At 42.7% G+C, this 23,185-nt stretch overlaps 1 protein-coding gene and 1 non-coding gene across 2 annotated transcripts; both read right to left on the bottom strand.

Moving 5' to 3' along the window:
• Positions 1 to 13,912: 13,912 nt before the first annotated feature.
• COPS8 (COP9 signalosome subunit 8) lies at positions 13,913 to 21,673 on the bottom strand. The gene is made up of 8 exons (XM_065750397.1): positions 21,566 to 21,673; positions 19,775 to 19,845; positions 18,911 to 18,959; positions 17,750 to 17,882; positions 16,698 to 16,805; positions 16,218 to 16,280; positions 15,179 to 15,220; positions 13,913 to 14,561 (listed from the first exon to the last, which is right to left on the bottom strand). Exons 1-8 carry the CDS (start codon positions 21,641 to 21,643, stop codon positions 14,482 to 14,484), a joined length of 624 nt encoding a protein of 207 aa, XP_065606469.1. The 5' UTR covers positions 21,644 to 21,673; the 3' UTR covers positions 13,913 to 14,481.
• On the bottom strand, positions 19,479 to 19,550 carry TRNAP-AGG (transfer RNA proline (anticodon AGG)). The gene has a single exon. It is a non-coding gene; the product is annotated as a tRNA-Pro (tRNA).
• Positions 21,674 to 23,185: the final 1,512 nt, after the last annotated feature.

Genomic DNA, 23,185 nt, shown 5'->3' with positions numbered 1-23,185 from the left:
AAGCAAATACAGCCATTTGCTTAAGCTCTCCAAGGAGAAGAGGTTTGTGTCAGTGGCCTTCTGCAAGAAGAATGCAAAGCAGAGAGGTGTTAGAGGAAAACTATCTGAATACAATCTAGAGTTTTAAACATAGGGTTGCCTTACACATTTCTTTGCATATTGCAAGTGTGACAAAGTAACTCCGAGCTGCTGAGCTACAAGGGTTTTTCACTCAAACAACCACCAGCATGTTGGGATGGTTATAAAACCAGAATGGTGCTCATGATGTAATGAAAACCAGGTCTAATCTGGGTCTCAAATGTAATGCGAGCCTCTGTTGAGTTAATAACCTTGCCAAGAGGTGCTGGGTGCTTAGTCTTCCCAATTCTGAGCTCTCATCTCAGGATCCTGTGGCTATATCCATCTCATGGAAGGGTGGACCTAAGCTAGATAAGGGCCCAGAGTAATCAGTTAAAAAAGTGCCAAATTGCATATAAATAAGCACAGAGAGAAGTGGTACAAAAAAAGAGCACTTTAACATGCCTCTCTGCCTCTTCTCTCTGTCAATCTGCTAGGAATATTAAGCACGACATTTCATATTCAGCCTCCAACTATAGCATCTAAGTTTTTAGTTAAATGGGCCTAACTACACAAACAAGTCACCAAGAACTACTACACTGAAATTATCCGAGTTGAAATGTCACAAGGATTTGAATTTCCTCACTTATTCCTCCCACTGACTGATTTTACTATGGAGTAGACTGCTCCACTACATGCAAGACAACACAAACCCTGCAATAGCAAGTGCTGAAGAATTGTTTAGAGCCTCCTGCTGCATATATCACACAAGAAAAGTCCTCCAATAATTCTGAGAAGATTTTCTTTGGAGTTGAGAGCTTTTTCTTTTCATTCACTCCTTCAGCTGCACGACTGCTGAAGCCCTACTGGAAAAAAACATCATAATTTGCCACTGTGCTGGATATGGTGCAACAGAGAAGAAAGTTGTCTCGTGGTGTGCCTTTAAACTGAGTTGATTCTGGATATGCCAACACTTCTGAAGTTCTATTCCCCATTAACAGTATTTTTGGTTCCTAAAGTTCTGTATCTGGGAATTTTACACAGATTTTACTTCAGAAGCAAAAGGGAAAAACGTACCACCTTTCCTAAGGAAACTGAGAAATAAAGTACAAAAAGCAAAGGTGAAATATGTGCTTTTCCCCTTCCCCTTTTCATCTGCTGTTTCATATGCTGCAGGCAGTCACTTAGCATCTTCCAAGCAGAGCCTGCACAGTTCCTTACCACAGTGCTCTGCCACGTGGCCAGATGTGCTGTCTAAAAGTCATGCTACACTCGAGGTGGCTCCTTGTTCTCTCTGAACCCACTAGAGAGATTGTCCACAGATTCAGTGGGAACACAACTCCACCTTTTGTCTTCCATGCTCTGGAAGATGTATTGTACCTCCTTTCCAGTTGAGATGTAGATCGCATATCCAATTCCTGCTCCATCCCCAGGAACACCACATCAGACCTTCCAAGTAGAAATTACAGTTCTGTTTTGTGATTTTTTTTTTCTTAAAATTATTGTTAAGAAAAAGCTATTTTTTTTCTTTTTAGACAAAGTTCATAGAAATTCTCACCCTGCTAAGATTTACTGTGCCTGCTCCCTAAAGAATGGGGAAATAATCTGGGGAATAATGAACCTTGATATCCTGACTAACCAAAGGAAGAGAGTAGAAGGTGCTACTCTCACAAGGAGTAAAATAATTCAAACATCTGGCTCCACACTGAGCCCAGGCAAAACAGTATTCACTATGTGCTGTACCAGGGCACAAAAAAAAGCATGTCTATTTCAGATATCATAGCGTTTGTTTTATATCCATGCATGAATCAGGTCGCTCCCCCTGACATCCACCTTGGCCGTGTCAGTGCTACATTTGTAAGTATGCTTTGTAAAAAGGTTTCTTGACTTTTGTTTATAATAGCCTAGATCACTGTAACAGAGGCTGGAGAAGTTCCACGCTTCTAATGGGACACATCTTACAAAAGTCTGGGAACTCTTAACCACAGGAAAAATGACAAGGCTTTAGAATGACTCACAGTCAATATTTGCAAAGATGTTGGAAGAAGCAGGGTAACAAGACTAATCACTTTAATGTACTTTCCCTAACTTTCATGGATTCCCATATGCTCTGCCTCGATTTCTCAAAGATCTCAGCACACATGTAATCATGTTTCTCTTTCAGACAGCAAGATGGTAGTGAGTGCTCCTATAAATAGTCTTGCTCTCAAGAAGAAGCCACAAACAAAATATCCTTACCAATTACAGCTCAAATGCTCACAAAGTCCTGACAGTTGGATAGGTATAAGCTAAAAGGTGAAAACATTCTGTCAGCTTGGAAAGACTTCTGTATCCTTTCTAGCTTGTCAGCTGTGGAGCAATGTCTCAAGTGGGATCATCCAACCCATCCTGAAATGGGTTATTCCTATAGAGAAGTTGCTGCAATAAAGCATTTAATTTGCTTTAAAGAAGTATTGTAGTAAAGATTTAGACACTCCCATGAAAAAGAACACAAAAATAGGGCAATCATTACTTTTTCCAGTATACTACAACAATCAAGATTGATTATCTATTACTCCCAATGAGAAAAAACCCACCAGTGACATTTGCAGCTTCAAAATCAATATTACTACTCATGCTCACAGCAGCTGGAAGAAAAATTCACTTGCCACATCAGAGCATGCATGGCTCGGTCTGAAGCATGAATTAGTCCATTCTATTAAACTCCTCCACATTGTTAAAATTACAATTCCTGATCCAAGATGACTTGGACTAAGTCAGCAGAAGACCTGTAATCGACTACAGTGAGAACTGGATGAAACTCCTAGGAGATAAACCGAAGAGGAAATGATTTTTAAAGAGAGACCTCTTGCCCCCGAGGCTAGACAGTCCTAGGAAACTACAGAAACACACTGTTCTTTTTTAGCCTTTCGCTGAGGCCAAAGGATTTAAAACAAACATGTATCTAAGACAGCAAAAGAAGATATTTCCCTTCCTCCCTCAGACATTAGCTCAGTTGAAATATCCTACTGGCTTCTTGCTATCACTGCAGAGTATTTCCAGCTTCTGCTAGCAGAGGAGAAATGAAAACTTGCATTTCAGAGCACATCTGGAAATGAAATCCGTAACTTAACACCCCTTTAGATACTGAAAGGCCACACTCAGGTCTCCCTGAAGCCTTCTCTTCTCCACGCTGAACACACAGAGCTTTCAGCCTGTCCTCATAGGGTAGGTGTTCCATCTCTCACATTATTTTTGTGCCTTTCTCTGGGCACAGTCCAACAGGTCCACGTCTCTCCTGTAAAGAGGACATCACAGCTGGATGCAGTGCTCCAGGTGAGGCCTCACTAGCACAGAGCAGAGGGGCCTGTGACCCAGGTACAACACCCCATATTTGGATCTGTTGAACTTCATGAGGTTCACCTGGGCTAAATGTCAAATGACATTTCACTATGCTGACACAGGAGAAGGGAAACTTCTACACAGAGGTAAGTTGCTCTGACCGTACACAATCCACATCTTGTTTCCTTAAGTTACCAGCAAGACCTAGAACTGTGCCATTATCTACTACAGTTAATGTTCAATTTGCTTTCACTCAGGAACACATTTTCACTTTGCATTCCAGATCAAGCCTCTCTTTATTTCCTTCATCTGGGTTTGGCCTTCTTTTACAACAAGACCTCTTGCATTGCAGAATGAGCAAAGATTGAGAGATTTGGCTGCCCCTAGAATTTCTCATAAGAAAAAGAGCAAGTCGGTAAATAACTGCATCATCCAACTGAGTTCTGAACTGATTTCTTGCCTGGGCAGAATAACATCTAGGTGCCTGTTCCTCACTGACCTGAACAGAACTCCTCCAGAAAAAGCTAGGTCTAGTGAGCAAACAGAAACATTGAACAATAGGTTCACTCCTTCCCTATCCATTGGCACATAGAAGCATGTTTTTCTTTCAGGTTCACCAATCGTACCATGACTTATTTTTCTCTTAGCAGCATCCAAATGGAAAAAAAAAAAAGAAAAAAGATCTCTCCATGAAATCCCTTCTGATTCCAATCTTGCTAATCTTGGCTCTCTTGCATTGGAGCTACTCCAGAAAAAGTCTTGTCTGCTTACAAACTCCCACCTGCACCTTTTCTGCATATCCTCAATATCCATGCCTGCACATTCAGGAACAAACAAGGCTGGAAGAGGGTCTGCTGTGGTGCTTATAAGTCATTATTGTAGGATGGCTTGGGTTGGAAGGGACTTTGAAGACACTCTAGTTCCAATCCAACCACTACATCAAGTATGAGATCAGACTGGCAGCCCAGTACCTCATCCAACCTGGCCACGAACAACTTCAGGGATGGGCACCCACTGCAATGGCCTCACCACGCCCTCAGTAAGAATTTCCCCCTTCTTAGTTCAAAGCCAGTCCTCCTTGTCCTATCATTATCAGGTTGCATAAGAAAGTTGGTCTCCTTTCTGCTTATTAGCTTCTTTTGAGTACAGAAAGGCTGCAATGAGGTCTCCCCGGAGCCTTCTCTTCTCCAAGTTAAACAAGCCCAGCTCCCTCAGCCTGCCTTTGCAGGAGAGGTGCTCCAGATCTCTGATCAAGTTTGTGGCCCTCCTCTGGATTACAGTAATATGCCATGGTCTGTCAGAAGAGAAGTAGCCCAAGAAGGAGGGCAAAGAACAACCAAGCCCAACTCCCTGACAGCTTGTCTTTCCAGGTTTTTCCTCTCTTTTCTCCCATGCTTCAGCTCTCATTTCTTAGGAAAAGGAAGTTGGAGGTAGCAAATTAGCTCCACAAGCCCTGGTTTGCCTCACTCTGCCACACCACGATCATCAGACCTTAAAATAATCCATCCTCACTCAGATTTCTACATAAATACCTTGCAAATTCAAGAAAGCGCTGCTTAGAGATGACATTAATTCATACAAAGCCTAAAGCTCCCTTGAAAGAGCAGCAGACTGACATTATTTACAGCACTTAGCTGGCACATCTGCAACCACCCACAAACCAAAGGACTAAAAATCTCCTATGCAAGGGGTAGCACGTTGCAAAAAAGATGAGAGCAGTTAATGCATATAATTCAACATCCATTTGCTTCATGCACGTGGACAGACTTTCCAAGACCATATGGGAGTGATCCATCAAGGGAAGTGATTAAGTGCTCCACAGCTACCCCCTTCCACGAGGAAGAAATAGCATGCTCTCATCATTAACAAAAACAAATAATGAAGCCTCAGAAAACTGCCAGTAAAATCACCTGTTACTTGCCTGCAGACTGTGGATTATTTATAAGCCACACAGCCCCACACGCTACCTGAAGCATACTCATCTTTTCCCTTTTCCCCATGCTTTGTTCTTAAACAGGCCGATTTGAAAGGATGCCATAAAGTGAAACCTTACCAGTTTTTATCTCTCAGCTAAAAGCTTGAGCCTTAGTCTTTCTCTACAAATACTGTAGATCAACCTCAACCCATTCTTTTAGATTCACAGACTCAGAAGGTGAAGTCCACTGAGTTTTCAAGGTCTCAGTTGAATTATGGTACTTGGATAAACCTTGAAGATGGAATAAGCTACTGGTTTTGCACTTAACTGTTACAAAAGCATCCCAAACTAAAGAAAGCACTTCACAAAAAAAAAAACCAACAAAAAAACACCTTAACTGATGGGCGAATAAAGGCCAGCTCTCTCCCTCTTCTTCCCTGGCTGAAAACTGATGCAGCTAAAGGTGAAAGCCCTAGATTTTTTTTGCACCACACAACACAAGTTGCACAAAGCCACGACTGCTGCTTTCAACAGAACCAACTTTCAGCCTTGGCCTCTCACATCCAAGCATCAAGAAAACAAACAAGAGCAGAGACTTCCTCCAAACCACTTGGGTGCTCACAGTAGCAAGCTGTATTTAGTATCAGCCTCTTCTTCCCTGCCAGTCTGCTGACTTGATAGCATCTTCTGAACTACAAGCTCGGGTCAAGGTGCTAGGTGGAGATACTACAGTGAAAATGTGTCTTAAGGTAGTTAAAAGTCACTGTGATTAACTTTGGGTGTAATTAACCGTAAAGTTAGCCACTTTCCCACTTCATCCTACTTTAGATCATCTACTTGTCTGGAAACTTCTATCAACTGATCCACATCCATACAGCCCTCAGGTCACTCTTACTGCAGGCTTCAAGCTAACATTAGAAAAAAAAAGGTTAACAACTCAGCTGTGTTCCCTTAATCCCTTAAAACAGCTGAGACCCAGGCAGGCAGCCAAAAGCAGGAAAGAATGAGTCTAGATAAAGCCCTCAGGTGATTAGCATTTCAAAAGGCTGTACCATGGGAATCAGCTATAGCAAAGCCAAGTAATGACTGGACACAAAGCACATGGGTTGGATGAGTTACTTTGAGCAGCAAAGGTGGGGGAGTGGGATGATGAGAACTTCTTCGGAATATCCAAGTTCCTCCCACTCTCTCTGACTAGCCATGAAAACTGCTCAAGAACTTGCACGTCAAAAGGTGAAAGGACTTTCCTGTGGTCACAGGGAGCATTTCCCCAACATTAATGCTTAGAGACACTCCAGACCTTTGGACAGTATGAGGAATTCCCGCTGACCTAAGTTTTCCTCTCTAAATATCCAAAGTAGCACATGAGAAGTTCTTACCTTCTGATTTTACTTGAAATTACACATCACAGTCTGCATTAATGGCTTCAAAATCTACACAAAGCACCTCAGCATGGGCCTATACAGTTAATCAAAGTTTAATGTTCTCTGCTAATTAGAGACTTGTCTTGAAACCAGCTAGCATTCTTAACATGAAAGTGGAATTTGAAGTTCAGGATCTCACGGGAGCATTTACTAATCTTGAACCTAACCAGATGTGAAAGGGCCATGAACATGGAAGGGCTGTGGGAGGCAAACAAAATGTTACGATGCACCACACAAATCAACAAGTCGCACCCTTTGTTGTAAAGGAACCTTTTCATCCACTGACAGCTCGAACTTACAGCTAGGTGCTTTTTGTCTGTAATCTAGCACATAATCTATAAAAAAATAAGTTAGGAAACAAGGAAGGTTCTTGGACTTGTCAGGATGTAAGCACACACTTCATTATAACCAGTATCCCCAAGGACAACAGAACTTTACAGCAGTCTCAAGAATTCACATGCTCTTACCGATAGCAGCCAAGTGAAATGCCAAACGATGCCTGGAGAAGACTAAAAGATGGCAAGATGAATGTGTAACTTATGATAAAGGGGCTCAAAAGGATGGGAACACATGAAATATCACATTGAGTCAGACTCAAAGGTCAGCCTAGCCCATTAGCCTGCCTTGCATGGTAGCAGAGACACTGTTTATGCCTGGCTAACCTCCTCATGGTTTAATCAGTCTCAAACATACCTCCTATACATTCTTTTTACACAAATACCAGTTTTGAGTCCACCATCCCATAAACACACTTGTAGACTATTTTCTCCCCTAGATGCACTACCTTCAGAGCACTGAAACCCTCTTGCTACCACGTTGCTCATCCAGTCAGTTTGGGGATCTTCTTTCACTTTACCACCAATGCTGCACTGACTCTGTGGAAAAGCTTACCACCACTGACAAGCCAGGAGATTGTTAAGTTGCCCTCTTCTGAAATAGCAACAAGAACACTGAATGCTTTAGTTCCTGCTCATGGGGCCCCAAAGCCAGTTCTTCCTTACTGCAAAGGAGACCAGCAAGCCTATCCTTTGTCAGGCTACTCTTGGCTTTCTACCCTTTAAGCAGCTTTTTCATCAAGGTGAATGCCTGATGTTCAGCAGTTTAGCATACTCCTGCTCCATCACTCAATATTAACATGCTGATAACAGAGGTGGTATGATTTACCTTTGGCTTTCATTGTGACTATGCTGTTTTACTTCAGTCTTTGTTATTGTTCGTGCTACCTCTGCAGCGTCTTCTGTGTGGACCATGTTAGTCTCAAGCAGGGATTTCTTCCACACAATACGAGAAAATCTCCAGTGCTTGTCACACTCTCAAGCTGGCCTAGAAGACTGAAGTTCCATGGGATCCCAAGAGTTGAGCTTTCCACGATCAACCACTGGTGATGTATCTGATTAAGGCTGAATCCGTTTGCCAGTGTGACTCACCCTACAAACAGCATCCAGCATTAGATACATGGAAACAGATAGTACCTATGCAGCTAATTATTTTGCCAAAATATAGGAGTATAAGTAAAGCATAACTATATGCCCTTGGTTTCAGAATTAAGTCAGGTATTGGTTATTTCCAGAGGTACCAGTATCAGCTCTTTCAAATTTACTCATACACTCAAAGTCTAGAAAGAGATCCCAATTAGGATTGGAAAGCACAGTGTGTGCCATCATCCCTTCCTGAGTTCACGAAGCTCAAGAAGTAAAGGATTATCATCAGAGTGTGTATGCTTTACCTCAAGCAGGTTCAGGTCCCCATAAAAAAAACACAACAAAGCAATAAGCAATAAAGCTGTTTTATAACAGCCTCCATATACCTCAAACATCTGTCAGATTAAAAGCACCTACAAGGGAACGTGCCCTACCTTGTGAATCAGAGGTCAAGCCCTGTTCTCTGTGCAGCCAGTGATCTACAAGTCCTCTTATCTCAGGATTCTCATCACATACTTGTACATCCATCTCAGCTTGGATGAGCTGTTACAATACAAAAAGTGATATACTAGTTGTGATTCAGCACTGTTCTAACTCAGCAAAACAGAAGGGCCACACAGAACAAAAACTGAGCTCCGGCCTGTTCTCAGGCTGAGTAAAAAGTACAAGGGAAAGACATCCACATATACTGCAGTATTTCAAAATCAGCTGTATGCACCCCATTTCCAATGGTTATTTCATGTTATTTACACAGAGATGCAGCACGCAGCCCTAGCAACCCACCTGGAATTCTTTGCTGTGAAAGCATTAATAACCAGCCTCAAAAAATAGGAAACCAGGAAAGCACATTACTTTCTATTGCTCAACATGGGTGCGTTAATAAAGTAGTAAGCTTTCCAAGCTAGAAACAAAAATATTTTTAAGCTTGGTTTGCATCACAGACCTGAAAGTCATTTGCCTTTCACTTGCTATTATCTATTGGCTGCTGAGTGCTAAGCCATCTATTTTTTTTCCTCCTAACATCTGCTTGACACTTGAAAAAGGCAAATTTTATTGTTTTGAAGCATTGTCTACAACAAGCCAAGCTGAAGCTACAAAACTCCAGTGCATTGGATTGCTAAAGCAGCCAGGTGGATAATAGCTTGCATTATTTTCCAGTGTATCAGCTCCAAAATATGAAACCACAAGGTCCATCATCAGCACCCAGTACTGCTTCTCAGATTTAGGATACCTGTTGTCAACATACAGTGGACCATTACCACAATGTTTATGCACTTTGAGACTTGGTAGAATAACCATTTCCTTTTGGTTTCCAGTGCTTCTGACACAAACATTTGAGCTGTAATAAATAAATGTAGGTTTCTATTTTAACTTTCATAAAAAATTACAAAGAATTTCCAGAATGAGTAAATGGGAATGGATCTGAAAAAGAAAGCTTCATTGTAGAGCTGCACAGAATCTTTCAAGCTCTAGCCCTCACAAGGTTAAGCACAGAGTAAAATCCTGAGCCCTTGTTTTTCTGCTGTTCAAAGAAACGTTGGGTAACACCAACACCATAAGAAGGCTTCAGGGCTGCTTCTGTCAACCCAGAAAGACAGGATCTACAGCAGATGCTCTGAATTGTTTGTAGCTATGGAAATGGAAGGGCCAAGTCAGCCAGCCTGGATAGTTCTTCCTGAATGTGGAAGGACACACCAACGTGCCACCTGGAGGACAGCCCAGCCAGCAAACAGCAGGGAAAGACACAGGCAGAATAAACCAAACGCCCACAATCTTGTTCCAGTTTTCTCCTACTTTCTCAATTTAGGTTTTACTGCACACAGACCAGGTTGCTGGAATAGTCTTAACGACAACACTACTAGCACTCTCCTCTGTTTAGGCAGAAGGCTTATGACCATTTTGAATAATCTCCAGCATTCATCTTAGAAGCTCTGGAAGGTATTTAGGGTGAGAGGAAAGAAGCTTGAGGCCTCCAAAGCACAGTGGGCCTGCTGTCACAAAGACCAATCACCAGAACAAGTTTAAACCACAATCGCTTTTCATACCACCTGAGGAGAGTTGGCACCATGCTGAGCTGATGCCTTTTCTGCTCATAAAAGGAACCTCCCAGTGCTTAGAAACTAAAGCAACATCAGTGCTGCTCTGTAAGGCATTTTTTTCTACAGGAAAATGAAAGGAGAATGCAGAGAATTGAGGTATCAACAGCTCTCATCACATCCTGGAAAACCTAGTAAGCTTTGTTCTCTAAGCCAAGGAAGGCTGCCATGAGATCTTCAGCAGGAGGTATACTCTGCAACCAAACAGAGTTATCTTTGGGTTAAAGACACCTACAGCTCCATTCAACACAGAAAATGGAAAGCAATCACTGACCTACATAGGAGAGACTAATGCAATACAAAAAATATGCAGTTTCATGTGGGATGCAGATGAAAATGGAAAATAAAGTTAAAACGGATTTTTTTCCCCCCAAATCCTTCAAAAAAAAAAAATCTCCACTCCCAACTGAATTCCTAATGGTTTAATCCAGAGGTCCTCCCACTCCAGACTTCCAGCACAGCAGACAAAAAAAACTGTAGGTGCTGGAATTCTTCCAAACATTACTTGCTTTCATTTTAAAAGTAAACGAGTCCACAGCAATATTGTCCCTTCATTGGCAAGCTGCAAACACAGGGTTAAAGCAGCCCAGGTAAGTAATCAAGTGACAGAAGAGCTTTAGGAAATTATTTATACAAGCTGTTTACCAAGATCAAGTTCTGGACAAAAATAAGCACAAAGCTATGCTTGCCAAAGCAGTGAAAGTGTGAACTGAAATCTTTTAACGTAGATCACATCTAATGGACTAATTCAACTCAGCCAAATTTATTATTGATCCCTTTGAGGCTGTGGTGTTTAGAACAAGGTGGGCCCAAGCCAAGAAGAGAAAGGAACAGCTTTGTTTTAAAACAAACGACGTGTAATCTCAGCTTCTTCAATGGCACATGGCAATTTTTTTTCTTGATGTTATGAACCCCTTCAAAAAGTTTTTTACAGGACATGTCAAAAATGTAAGTACTTACCAATTAAAGAACCTCACGCGCATTGGAGTGAGCCTAAAGTAGCTCCTGTACCAAGGCTACTCACTGCCTCTACAAGAGCTCCAAGCTTCTCATTTCAGCTTGGTAGGTTAACAATAGCTCTAAGGACAGCTTTCTTGTGGCATTCAGTCTGCCTAATAAGTTCATAAGTTCATAAGGTTGGAAAGGACCTATAAGATCATCTAGTCCAACCATCCTCCTATCACTATCTCTACCCAACTACTAAATTAAGTCCTTTAGCACCTCATCTAAACGCTTCTTGAACAGCGCTAGGGATGGTGCCTCAACCACCTCCCTAGGCAGGCCATTCCAGTGCCTGACCACTCTTTCAGAAAAGAAATGCTTCCTGAGGTCTAATCTAAATTTTCCCTGGCGCAACTTGTGGCCATTCCCTCTCGTCCTGTCATTACTTATCAGGGAGAAGAGGCCTACCCCCTCCTCACCACAACCCCCCTTCAGGAAGTGGTAGAGTGCAATAAGGTCTCCTCTGAGCCTCCTCTTCTCCAGACTAAACAATCCCAGCTCCCTCAGCCGCTCCTCATAAGACTTGTGCTCCAGACCCCTCACCAGTTTTGTTGCCCTTCTCTGAACACGCTCCAGGGCCTCAATGTCCTTCTTGTAGTGAGGGGCCCAAAACTGAACACAGTACTCGAGGTGCGGCCGTACCAGAGCTGAGTACAGGGGGATGATAGGATTACTTAGGCTATAACATCAACATCCATCTTTCTACCTCGAGATCCTCTGCTAACATGCAGAAGCTGCACTTGCCTTGCCACTAAATCCAACTGTCCATTTCACTATCTGTTGTAAATCCAGAATTTCTGCTCAAATATCTTAAAACTAAACGCTGTCATTTCATAGTACTTCGAGGTACTCCTCTTAGCCACTTTGAGGGACAAAGGTATAGTTAAGTGCAGACAACAAACCATCCATGGCAGCATTAATCTCCACAGAAGACTAAGATACCCTTGCCACTGGCTATTAACTCCCTACTTAAAGGTACTGTGAATCAGATGATCACTGCTTTTAAGAGCATGCTGAAAAATTTGACTTCATTAGCTCAATCCATCCTAAACAAGTTCCTTAAAGGTCTCACGACATTTATCATCAGTATTCCCAAAGGCATTTATTTTAAGCTGGCAGTAGTTAAGACCTATTCCAGTTTTACTCCAAAATAACATGAATTAGAATCATAGAATCTTTAGAAGTTAGAAGGGAACAAAGTCATCTAATCCAACTGCCCTGCAATGAAGAGGGACATGCACAACTAAATCAGGCTGCCCAGGGCCTGAACCAGCCTTGCCTTGAAAGACTCAGGGAACAGGGCATCTCTAGTTGGCAAGCTGCTCCAGTGCTTCACCATTTCAGTAATTTGCATCATTTGCTTTAGTCACACCAAGTACAGCATTTGAATCTAATATCTCTACCTCACCAACGTTAAATACTCTGTAGCAGAACCAGAAATATGAAAATACAGCCTACTCCTCACCTGCTCATTTAAACATGAATATCGAGACAGGGTCGATCAGTATCTACACAAGAGAATCAAATGGCACTTGCACTGAAGGGAAAGAAAAAAAAGTATTGAGGAAGTATGGAATTGTTTTGCAGGCAGCTTCAGATCTACCTCCCCCCTCTCCCCCCAGCAGAATTGTACCCATATGCTGCAAAAAAAACAATAATTCCAACAATATTGTCCAATATGCACACACAAGGGAAAATTCTCACCTATGTACAAAAGTGTAAAGTATGTGAACTTTCACATGACACCTGAAGGCCAGTATTTTAATTTTAATATGAACATGAAGTTGTTCTAAGTACCCATCTAAACACTGCACTAATCTTTAACTAGCTCTGTTCAAATCAGTCCAATCAGAATCCATTGAAAAACAAGCCAAACCAGAACTGCACTCATAAAACAAAACCAAAGCACACAAGATCAGTGTAAACGTGTTCTTTAATATCACTGAAGATAAGTTTGCATCATATTTTGCAATCCAGGTCTTAGGTTAGTTTCAAATAAATAATCATTTGGACTAAATGTTTACATACAAAGGGAGCTCTCAAAGCAGCAGTGCACAGTTTAGAATTCCTCCCTGCTAACACATCCCCCAGCAAGAGAATGTACAGTAGGTAGTGCACACTGGAAAAACAATCATAACAGAGCACACCTGACATCTTCAACAATAAACCACCGAATATGATGTTGAAAAACGGGGATTAGAAGTGAGTGACAGCACGCACTGCCCTTTAAAGCACCACTATTCTCCACAGCCTTCACCATCATAAGAATGGTAAAAGGCCTGGGAATGTAACTCAGCTTTCTGTTTCCAAATATCCACTCTCAGCTCAAAGATGCTCTGGTATAGGAAATTTATTCCAAAAACTGACATTGCAGCACAAAAATATCCTTCTCCTGACTGGCCTCTAACTCAGGGAATCCTATCCAATTTACCTATCTGATTTCTAAAGTCTTTTCCAGTAATTGCAAATTCAGAAAGCTTGAAGGCAGGTGAGAGCTGTTTGTAGCAGATCCAAGTTTACTGTACTGATAAGAACCACACCATGACAGGCTTTAAGAAGGTATATTGTTTCCAAGTGAAATACCTAGTGTCCTATGTGTACTCAAAAAGTAAAACCTTTAAAACATTTATTCCTCAAAGCAAACCTTTGCCTTTCCATAAAGGACTCCATAAAAAACACACCCAACATTAAATCTCAATCAAAACAAGAAAGAAGATTGAAACCATAGAGACCAACAAGAGAAAAGAAAAATGTCAAAGATCTCCAAAAGAATCATTGTAAGTTGTGTTACTGTTTCATCAAAACATTCTCAACAGATGCAAGTAGAGCAGTCTATAACTTTGTGCTTTAGATGAACATACAACTGACCTGCATTAAGCACTGCAGTGCTCACCACAGAAGCAAGTAACCAAGTAATATTAACCCCCTCATACCACTAACCTGTCTCATTGCTCAAAGTTTTCTTCTCTACTTTCCATATACTTGAAAAAAGTCCTGCATCTCTCGGCTGCAAGTCAGTAAAAAAAGCCTCACTGTGTAATACTGCTGTGTACCTACTGAACAAGTACTACCTAAAGGGTTGTTTCAATTGCTAGCTTGGCTTTGGCAAAACAAAATACACTGTATACTTTACACTTTAGAGAAGGGGATGCTGCAAGATTTAACAAACACAAAAGAAGTCGTAGATTTCTAGAACTGCCAGTACACAGGATTCTCAAGTTGCTCTACACAGAGAAGCAGGTTCATCAATTTTCAAGGAAAGCCACGTAGTCAGTCAATCTGGCCAACTGCTGTTCATTTGGAATTGGTGGAACTGGAGCAGGTTCTAGAAGAACAAAGTAAATACCATATTAATGAAGAAAGCAAGTCAACCATCCATCACAGTAATAAAGAAAAACATGTCACAGTGACAGGGCACATACCTATGTTTGCTCTCAACTACACAGCTTTAGCTGACAGAATACTTTTCTGTCATCTGCAACATTAAGTTGTCCAAGAGTTACTAACAGCAAAAGCACTCGAACAAGTTCCAGTTTTCAGCATGCTTCCAATAAAACATGTTGCATACACTGGAACCTGTGAATAATGAGGATTGACAGCATCTCCACTTGAGGAAAAAAGCCTCCCGGAGCTCTTCAGCTGCTCCTTCCCTTATAAAGTTCAGTGTAACAGCTTACAAATCTCTTGGGTTATCTGACTGACAAAAAGCACTGCACAGGCTGTGGGAAAAGGCAGTGTGTACAGGCCTTTTCCCACAGCCTGTGGGAATATATGTATACAGGTGCTTGTGTAAATGCTTGCTACTCCAAACATAAGAGGAATATTTATGATATTTGTAAGGGATGGACATGGTTCTCTAGGATTCAAGTCATCTTCTAGCACTGATAAAACTGTATAAATCATGCAAGCCTTCAATATATGCAAGTAGACTGTAGCAAATACCTGATGAAGGAATAAATCTGTTAAAGGAGGCTTCCAGTACACCTATAGAAAAATGCAAGAGAAGTTTAACCCACTGCACTAATTTTAAGCAATCATATACACCGAGCCTAAACTGGATTAAAAAAAAAAAGGTATTTGAAACAAAACCTATTCAGTGCCAAGGTTAAAATGCACAATACTCAACATCCAGTGACCAACCCACACATTTTGCAACCACTCCATGAAAAAAAGAAACTGGTCGAAGGCAAAAGCTCAGGACTTTGGTTGGTTATGCTTCCCCAGAGAAAAAAATCCCATCAGCACAAGTTTAATCAGGTGTTATGGGGTCTGAACACCTAAGGATTCTGCCCATATGAAAGACTTTCTCCCCGCTCTGCCCTTAGTTTCACAGATGTTATCTACGCGACAATTTGACTCCTATTTCCAGAGCTGTATTATACAGCCTAAGAGAAAAGATCTCTGCCTTCACAGATTAATGCTCATCCTTCTTTCAAACAGAAAACAGCCTTAGATACCACCTTAGGAAACCGTAATAACAAGATCACCACTTCTGCAGGAATACTTAAGAGCACGAGAGTTAAAAAGCAAAGGAAATTACACCAACAACTTCAGGTCCTCAGAACAAAGATCTGCTCGATCCCTGCTGAAGATTCAGCCTCTCCTAACAACAGCTCTCAGGTTTAAAATGGTATATTCCTGCTCATCTTTATTAAATTAAGACGTCATTTGAGGTCATCCAACTTACGTTCCACTGAGTGAGAGCCAACAGCAGAGGAGGAGAAACCATAGCATATCCTGTCTGCTTTTGTTTAAAAAATGTTAATTTGAGGATTTAGCTTAACCCAGACTGCTTGTAACCTTAAACTAAACTCACTAATTTGCACTTCCTACATTTTATAAACATCCCATGTTTTACAGCTGCGTAAGTCCATATAAAATGGGCAAAAGAATATTATGCAAAAATTTTTAATTAAAAACTAGCATCTAATTCTTAGAAAAAGTTAAATTCAACGTCTAATGAAATAACAGCTCCACCTACCTGGCTTTTTAGGCATTACCATACGAGTGGAGAAGTCTGCTTGCCAGCCCTGTTCTAATACACCTGAAAAGACATTCATTTATTTCTTACATGTGTAAGAACGAATCTTATACAACTGCCAGAAACAAAACAGATGCACACTAAGACCAATAAGAAAGCACCTCAGTACCCTGCTACAAACCTAGGATGCTTCTCACAGGCAGTCATTTACTTCAACAAATAAGCCCTTGAAAGTAACAGCAGGTGAGCCTTCACTTTTTGTTCACTGGCAAATTGCTCTGACACACCCACATACAGAAGAGGAAAATAACAAAGGGAAACAGTGGCAAGTAAAACATGTATCCCAAACTAAGCAATTTACCTCTATTTACTGCCTCATTGACTTTCTGTAGGTTAATTTCCGAGTTCCTACACATGTTTCTATTCACCATCACCAATAGCTCTCAGGCCACTTCACTCAATGAACAGATACAAAAGTACCTTTCACAGCTTCTTCTACAGGAAGCCCAACGAAGGCTGCAAAATCATCTGCAACTATTGAGGTATATGCCTGAGAAACCAGTCCAAAAGCTCGCCTCCTGGTTGCATCTAGAAAGAGAGAAGGGCTGTGAGCAGACATACTAATCTCCACAGCTAGGAAATCTGAGATAATGCTTCCAATACAAACAGAACAAAACCCATTTGGAAAACCACTAGAACCTCAAACTTCTCCCTCCCAACAATTTATTCAGTCCTCAAGGGTCACAAATAGAGACAACAGCTTGCTTATGTCATGAGAAAACCCCTCAGGGACAGCATTTCATCTCCAAATGCAGCTAGGGTATTACCAGTCTCAGGCAAACTGCAGTTTGGGAAACTCAGCTTTGGACAGTAGTCACCATTTGAAATAAAACTCACATCAAATTGTTCAGAATCAGAAAATCACGAAAAAAAAATCATTATAAAGCAGCAGTTAGTTACAACTGTTCATGCTCTTTTCCCCACCCGGCCTGCATTGATAGCAAAGCATCTGCAAAGCGGCTGTTCCTGAAAGCCACAGAAAATTTGCTATTGCAAAATACTCTGGAAGCTCTTCAGCAGTCGGTAGTGCCCTCTAGGGGCAAGACTGCTCGTTTGCACATTAGCATCACACGGCCTGTAAGTGCTAAACCATTTGTTTAAAAGAAAGCCACGTTTAAAAGAAACTTTTGAGTATCACAAGGTTCTGAAACGCCAAATCAAACTGCCAGCACTCTTTGTTGAATGAGTTTGACCAAGCTGTGTCCACTGTGCTATCACAAAATGAAACAAATCATATGAAATGTTAAGAAGATACAAGGACACGCGATAGACCAAAATATGTCTGTTATAATCCAGAAGTTTCTGTAGTAAGCTTTTCCTTTACAATCAATACCTAAAATCCTCCTAGCAAAACAAAATCTAGGCAAACCTCCTGGCCAGCTTTGATTAGAGCATTCCCAAGCAGTCACTTGTCAAAAAGCACACACAGATAACTTCAGGTTACATGCTACCTGCAGGAGTTCAGTTTGTACCTCTAAGTGCTTCCATGATAGGCTGAACAGTCTCAGACCACTGATGTGCACTGATTGCTGTATAGATTCCTGGGAAGTCTCTCTGCCAGATTCTTTGTCCCACTGACCAAACTGCTCCAAGCTCAGCATTTGCCTGTGGTTGATAAAAACAGTTAATCCAGAGTTGACTGGTCTCTACAGTGACCACTCTGCACAAACTCACTCCTACTGCCTTCCTTTCCCCATTGCAAGTGGGTATCAATACCTCTAACGATGAAGAAAGGAGCCCTGGGAAATCTTGTTTTAATAGCTATCATAGCTGCTAATTCCTGACCCATCCTTCTGCCAAAGCTTATCACCCACATGAGCAAAGTGTGCTCACATCAGTCATACCAATTCAGGCTGGTATAGCAGCTAAAACCACAGAGGACAGCTTGTACTCAGACCACTGACTGGAGTGGGCAAAGCACAGCTATCGTCTCCTCAAAGAGATGCTTCCTTCTTCAGTAGAGGTTTTACAGAGTGCAGATGTTGTCTGCATAGCAAAGATAAATTAGCTTGAAAGTCTTGAACATGGGTCACACTAAAAATGACATCACCCTCACTATAACTGCATTCCCATGACTTGCTTTAAGGACTACTTTTACTGTGTTGCACACTGGACAACAGGTTCAGAAGTCTGCCAAAAGAGTAACTAAACACCAGTTTAAGTAACAGTATTATTTTTAAGTAGCTAAAGCTTCAAAACGCATCTTTGATCCAAAGGCAGTGCAGATCAAAATGCCTTCAGACAGTTAAATTTGATGGTACAACTAATATCAAGTTCTAATTCACTACACAAGGTATTTTGCTCCTCATATAGAGCGCAACCCCAGCCCAGAGTCAGATACTCAGACCAGAGTCAATGCCTCCTTTCAGCTGACTACTCTTTATTGTGAGGCTTTCTAATAAAACTCTAGATTTGCAGAACTGTTATGTCATGAGATCACTTGGGAAGGAAAAGAAGCAACAGCCAGATTTGCAACTTGGAGATCTATGGAAGAACAGCATGCCATATGCTGGCTGTGTGGTCATGGCAGGAACTATGTACTCAGCAAGCAGAAACTGTGGAGAGGGAAAAAGTCATTTCCCAGCTTAGGTAAAACTGTTCTAGCATCAACTAGAACGTTAGGAAGTACTTACTGATTTGATAGCAGGAGGGATTCTTTTCCAAAGGTACCGTGCATTGTTCCTAAAGAAAGGAAAAAAGACTTCTCAGTGCCCTTCCTGAGCACGCTTCCCACCGGTATATGTGCATTTATAAATATATACACATGCACTAATGCATTATAAAATAGATAAATTATAAAATAAGAGGAAAAACTTGGCAGCATGAGCTAAAAACAAAGCACTAATATTACTTGTTAATGGTACAAATACATTCTTAGCACTGCTGCAGCTCACTTTAGAAGATTTAGACAGTGCTTGCTCTTCCCAATCTAGTTTTCTCACGTGCATCACAGAGGCTGAACACACTGTAATATTTAATTACTGATCTTTAGAGTACATTAGCAGAAATATAAAATGGAAGCAAACATTCTCAAAAGAGAATTCTCCACAGAGCAGAGTTCTATAGCACCAGATCAAAATGAGTTTTAATCTCCTTACTATACAACCTCAACACAGCGTGGAATTTGCCAAGGGAGAATCACAGAACAGCTCAGGATGCAAGGGAGCTTTAAAGATCATCTAGTTCCAACCTGAAAAAGAAGGGCTCGTCCGGGATTTGAACCCGGGACCTCTCGCACCCTAAGCGAGAATCATACCCCTAGACCAACGAGCCTGCAGTGTGAGCATACAGCAGTGCCCTGCACTCTGCCTGAATAAATAAGCACTGTTCCAATAAACCCTAAGCACATCTTCATTACTCTAAGATGACAGCATTTCATTCTAAGATGACACACACACTGTCAGTCACACAACTGACAGGAACTGCACATCAATCTGGAGCAGGCTAATAGCAACAAACCCAGTGCCAGAGGTTAAAGGTTAATAAGAGCCACTTACATGTCGTTATGCAGAAGGTACAAAGCTAGAAGTTGGCCATAAACAAGGGGTGTTGCAATTCCTCCAGGGGCCTAAAGAACAAGTACAAATCACTTTGTTAGGCACATTAATTAATGCAGCTGTAGTTTTCTATGATAAATAACTTTGCACCAGAAGTTTATTTACACCTGCAATTTACAGGCTCATCAAAACCAAAAGGAGAGGATCAGCTGTGTTGCTAAGGAGGCATCACCCCCAGCTGCTCTGACATTTCTGGGGCTCATTATTCATCCACAAATACAACAGCTCTGCGAGTGTTCTCTGGACTGTGTGCTCTGAAACAAAGCCAGGTCCTGTAATAACAGGTTGTAAAACATGAATTCTGTCAGCTGGTATCGCTGTGCCTGCAAGAACCTTGATGTGGATGCAGACATGCACAGCACATAACTTACCAGCACAGCCAAACTATTTGGGAACAGTTTAAACAGCAGCTGAGGCTCTCCTGTTCATCTGGAGAAGCCCTAAACAGAGCACAGTTTAAATGCAGTGACTTTGTAACAGCCCCTGGAGCCTGCTGACGTCCAGCAGGGAAGCTAAGGAGGGATGCCAAACCTCTGGATGCAGTAGCAAAGCCCAAAACATCCTGGGCTCAATGTCTGACACCCAGCCCACAGGTACGATAACCCCACAGAGGCCAGAAAGGCAGTCTCAAACAAATGATCCATGCCAAACAACAAGCACAGCTCTGAGGGCTGTTAAATTAGAATGAAAAGGTCATTGCTTTTATAGAAATCAGCTGTAAGTGAACTGGCGTTTCTCAGTGGGAATTTAGTACAGCAACTTAACATGCTGTCTGATGAGCAGCACCACCTCATTACCCTAACTATCCTTACACCACCCTAATGAACACCTGCACTGTAAGTGCTGTCCAGGTGCTCCTTCGAAGAATATATACAGCTTCCAAGTAAAACACACAACTCTTCCACGTGGTACAAGGGGATGCTTCTTCACCAAGCGTGCACACTCATCACCTGAGGAAGTGGACTGCCCCTATTTCCAGGGCAGCAACTCCTCTGCAACTCCATAATGCGCTTCCACTGTATTAGGGGCACACAAAGAAGCTGCAGCACCATGGCAGAAGCACGTGGAGGCACCTGGGCTCAGCAGAGAAGCAGGAAATGAAGTTGATTTCCATTTTCAACTGAGGCCCAGTGTTGCAGAGCTATAAGCACTGCCTCTTTCCATTTGAGGATTATCCCTTGCCCTGTAAAGCTGCGATGCTCATCGACAGAAAGGTGAAAAACATCATTCTGCTAGCACAAGCCAGCACTGACTACATCAGCTTCAATCGCTGGGATAACAGGACTGAAAGCCTAAATAAAGACCTGAAGAGTATGCAGAAGGGGAAGACTCAGATTCTGCCTTTCTTTTAAACCACTACAGCCAGATGCACAAACTCCACGTTTATAAACACGCCGCAAACCCCACAGAACTCCGTGGATATCGCCAGTGAACAGCCTCGAGCAGCACACGCACAGGATTACAGCATCAGGATTATGACCCCAACGTGACGAGGACGGCCACGGGGCAAGCAGGTGGAAACCGTCCAAGTTTACTGGAGGCTATGAGGATTTTCGTGCGGGGAACACCGCGGCCCTCTAACCTGAGCCTCGCAAAGCCAGAAGCAACTCCCCAGGCCCACCTCGCTGCTCTCCTCCTCCTCCCGCCGCCTCTCCTGCCTCATACCCCCCCAAACCCTCCCACTACCGGGCCAACTCGAACCCCAGCCCCACAGTGACCCTCCCCCCGCACCTCCAGCTCCTGAGTCTCGCACTGCTCCAGCAGCTTCCTGAAGCCGAAACCGCCCTCCGCCATCACCGCCACCGGCATCCTCCCGCGGCCACAGCTGCCGTCCCTGCAGGCGGCGGTCGCGCCGTGACGTAACTTCCGTCCCAGGCATGACGGACTTCCGCCCTCCGAGCGTGGGTGGCCGCTCTCTCTCTCACTCTCTTATGTTTTGGAGGACTTCAGGGCAGGGAGCACTGGAGGGCGGGGCCAGAGCCTTGGGGGCGTGGCCACGAGCTCGGGGGTATGTATAGCATGTATATATGCGTATCTGCGTAGGGTAGTGTACATCTCCATACGTTTTTTCGCGTGTATCTCTACATATACCCTCCCCGTATCTGTGCACGTGTATTTAGAGGAGATATATGCATATATCACGGGATCGCGGGACTGTAGGGGTGGGAAGGGACCTCCAGACATCATCCCGCCCAACCCCCGTATGCACACATATATATAAACAAGATATATGTATAGGATAATACATCCAGAGGATATCCGTATAAAAATGGCAATAAAAAAGGGATATCTATGTGCATATATCCTCTAAGTGTATCCTCGACGTATGTATATTGTTGACACATACCTGCGAGAGAAGTGATACCGCGAGAGGGCACCAGCTGCAAGGGAAACGCGTAAAACCCGTGGAAATGGGAGCGTGGCTTTGTTGCTCTGCTCCAGTTTGCTCCAGTTCATCTCCTGAGCACCTCCAAGTGTCCCACTGTCCCCTCCACGCCAGAAACTCGTTCTGTTTTGGAGCAGCCAGTGCTGAGCTTCCCAAAACGAACAGGACCACGGATCCTCTGCAAGCAATATAGCTAGAAATGCCCCTTTCCTCTCCCTTCTTTTTTTTCCCCTTTCTCTCTGCTTGCCTCTCTCCACACCAACACTGGGATGGCTTCCACACAGCAGAGAACTGAAGTGAAATATTTCATGGGTAGATATGAATCCAGCCCAAACCTGCTCTCTGGACAGCAACTACATCCCAGTGTCATCTCCATCTCAGCTCCAGTGGGATCCACCTAAAGATCCCAGCTCCCATCCCCACTGATGGGCACCATCTCAAATCTCCAGACAGATGGGTCAACCCAGTGGTCACTCACAGGGTCATCTGCCTCTTTGGGGTGCCTCTCTTTGGCTTAAGCACTAAAGGAAGAGCCTAGCCTCACAAAATCTGTCCCACGGCAAATCTGGAGAGGTTAAATTAATGGGAAATCTCTTTGACTTGAAAGGATTGTGGTTCTACTTTTGGCCCGTGGGATTGAAAAGCACTTTAAGACTTGGCTGCCAGCTGTTGCAGAAGTATAAAGTATATTTAATGTGATTTTTATTCAGCTCCTTACGGCGATGATGGCACGAAAATCTCCGAAACTCATTTATGCCCACTATGAATCTTAATGCAGCGGCCAAAATGGGTTTGAGTTTGTGAGGACTGAGCATCCAAAGGGACGATATGTTGTTTTCAAAGGGGGCTCAAGCCATTTCCAAGAAGGATTGCTGGGGGTGCTGTGGAGGGTCTGTTTTTCCTCTGCCGCTTTCGTGCGCTGTCTGGGATCTGAAGGCATGCTCTGCAATGCTGATGACTAAAGG

This window comes from Cyrtonyx montezumae, unplaced genomic scaffold (genome assembly GCF_038088225.1).
Source record: "Cyrtonyx montezumae isolate F1298 unplaced genomic scaffold, pur_monq_1.0 scaffold_7, whole genome shotgun sequence".
Lineage (NCBI taxonomy): Eukaryota > Metazoa > Chordata > Aves > Galliformes > Odontophoridae > Cyrtonyx > Cyrtonyx montezumae.
Note: the sequence above shows the minus strand (reverse complement) of the source record. Positions and strands in the feature narration are given on the sequence as shown.

Excerpts from the sequence above, each read along its gene's own strand:
- COPS8 (XM_065750397.1), bottom strand. The coding sequence starts at position 21,643 with ATGCCGGTGGCGGTGATGGCGGAGGGCGGTTTCGGCTTCAGGAAGCTG. Across the intron at positions 16,806-17,749 it reads TATCATGGAAGCACTTAGAG|ATGCAACCAGGAGGCGAGCT; the intron begins GTACAAACTGAA and ends CTCTCTTTCTAG. Across the intron at positions 14,562-15,178 it reads CAGATTTATTCCTTCATCAG|AACCTGCTCCAGTTCCACCA; the intron begins GTATTTGCTACA and ends TTGTTCTTCTAG.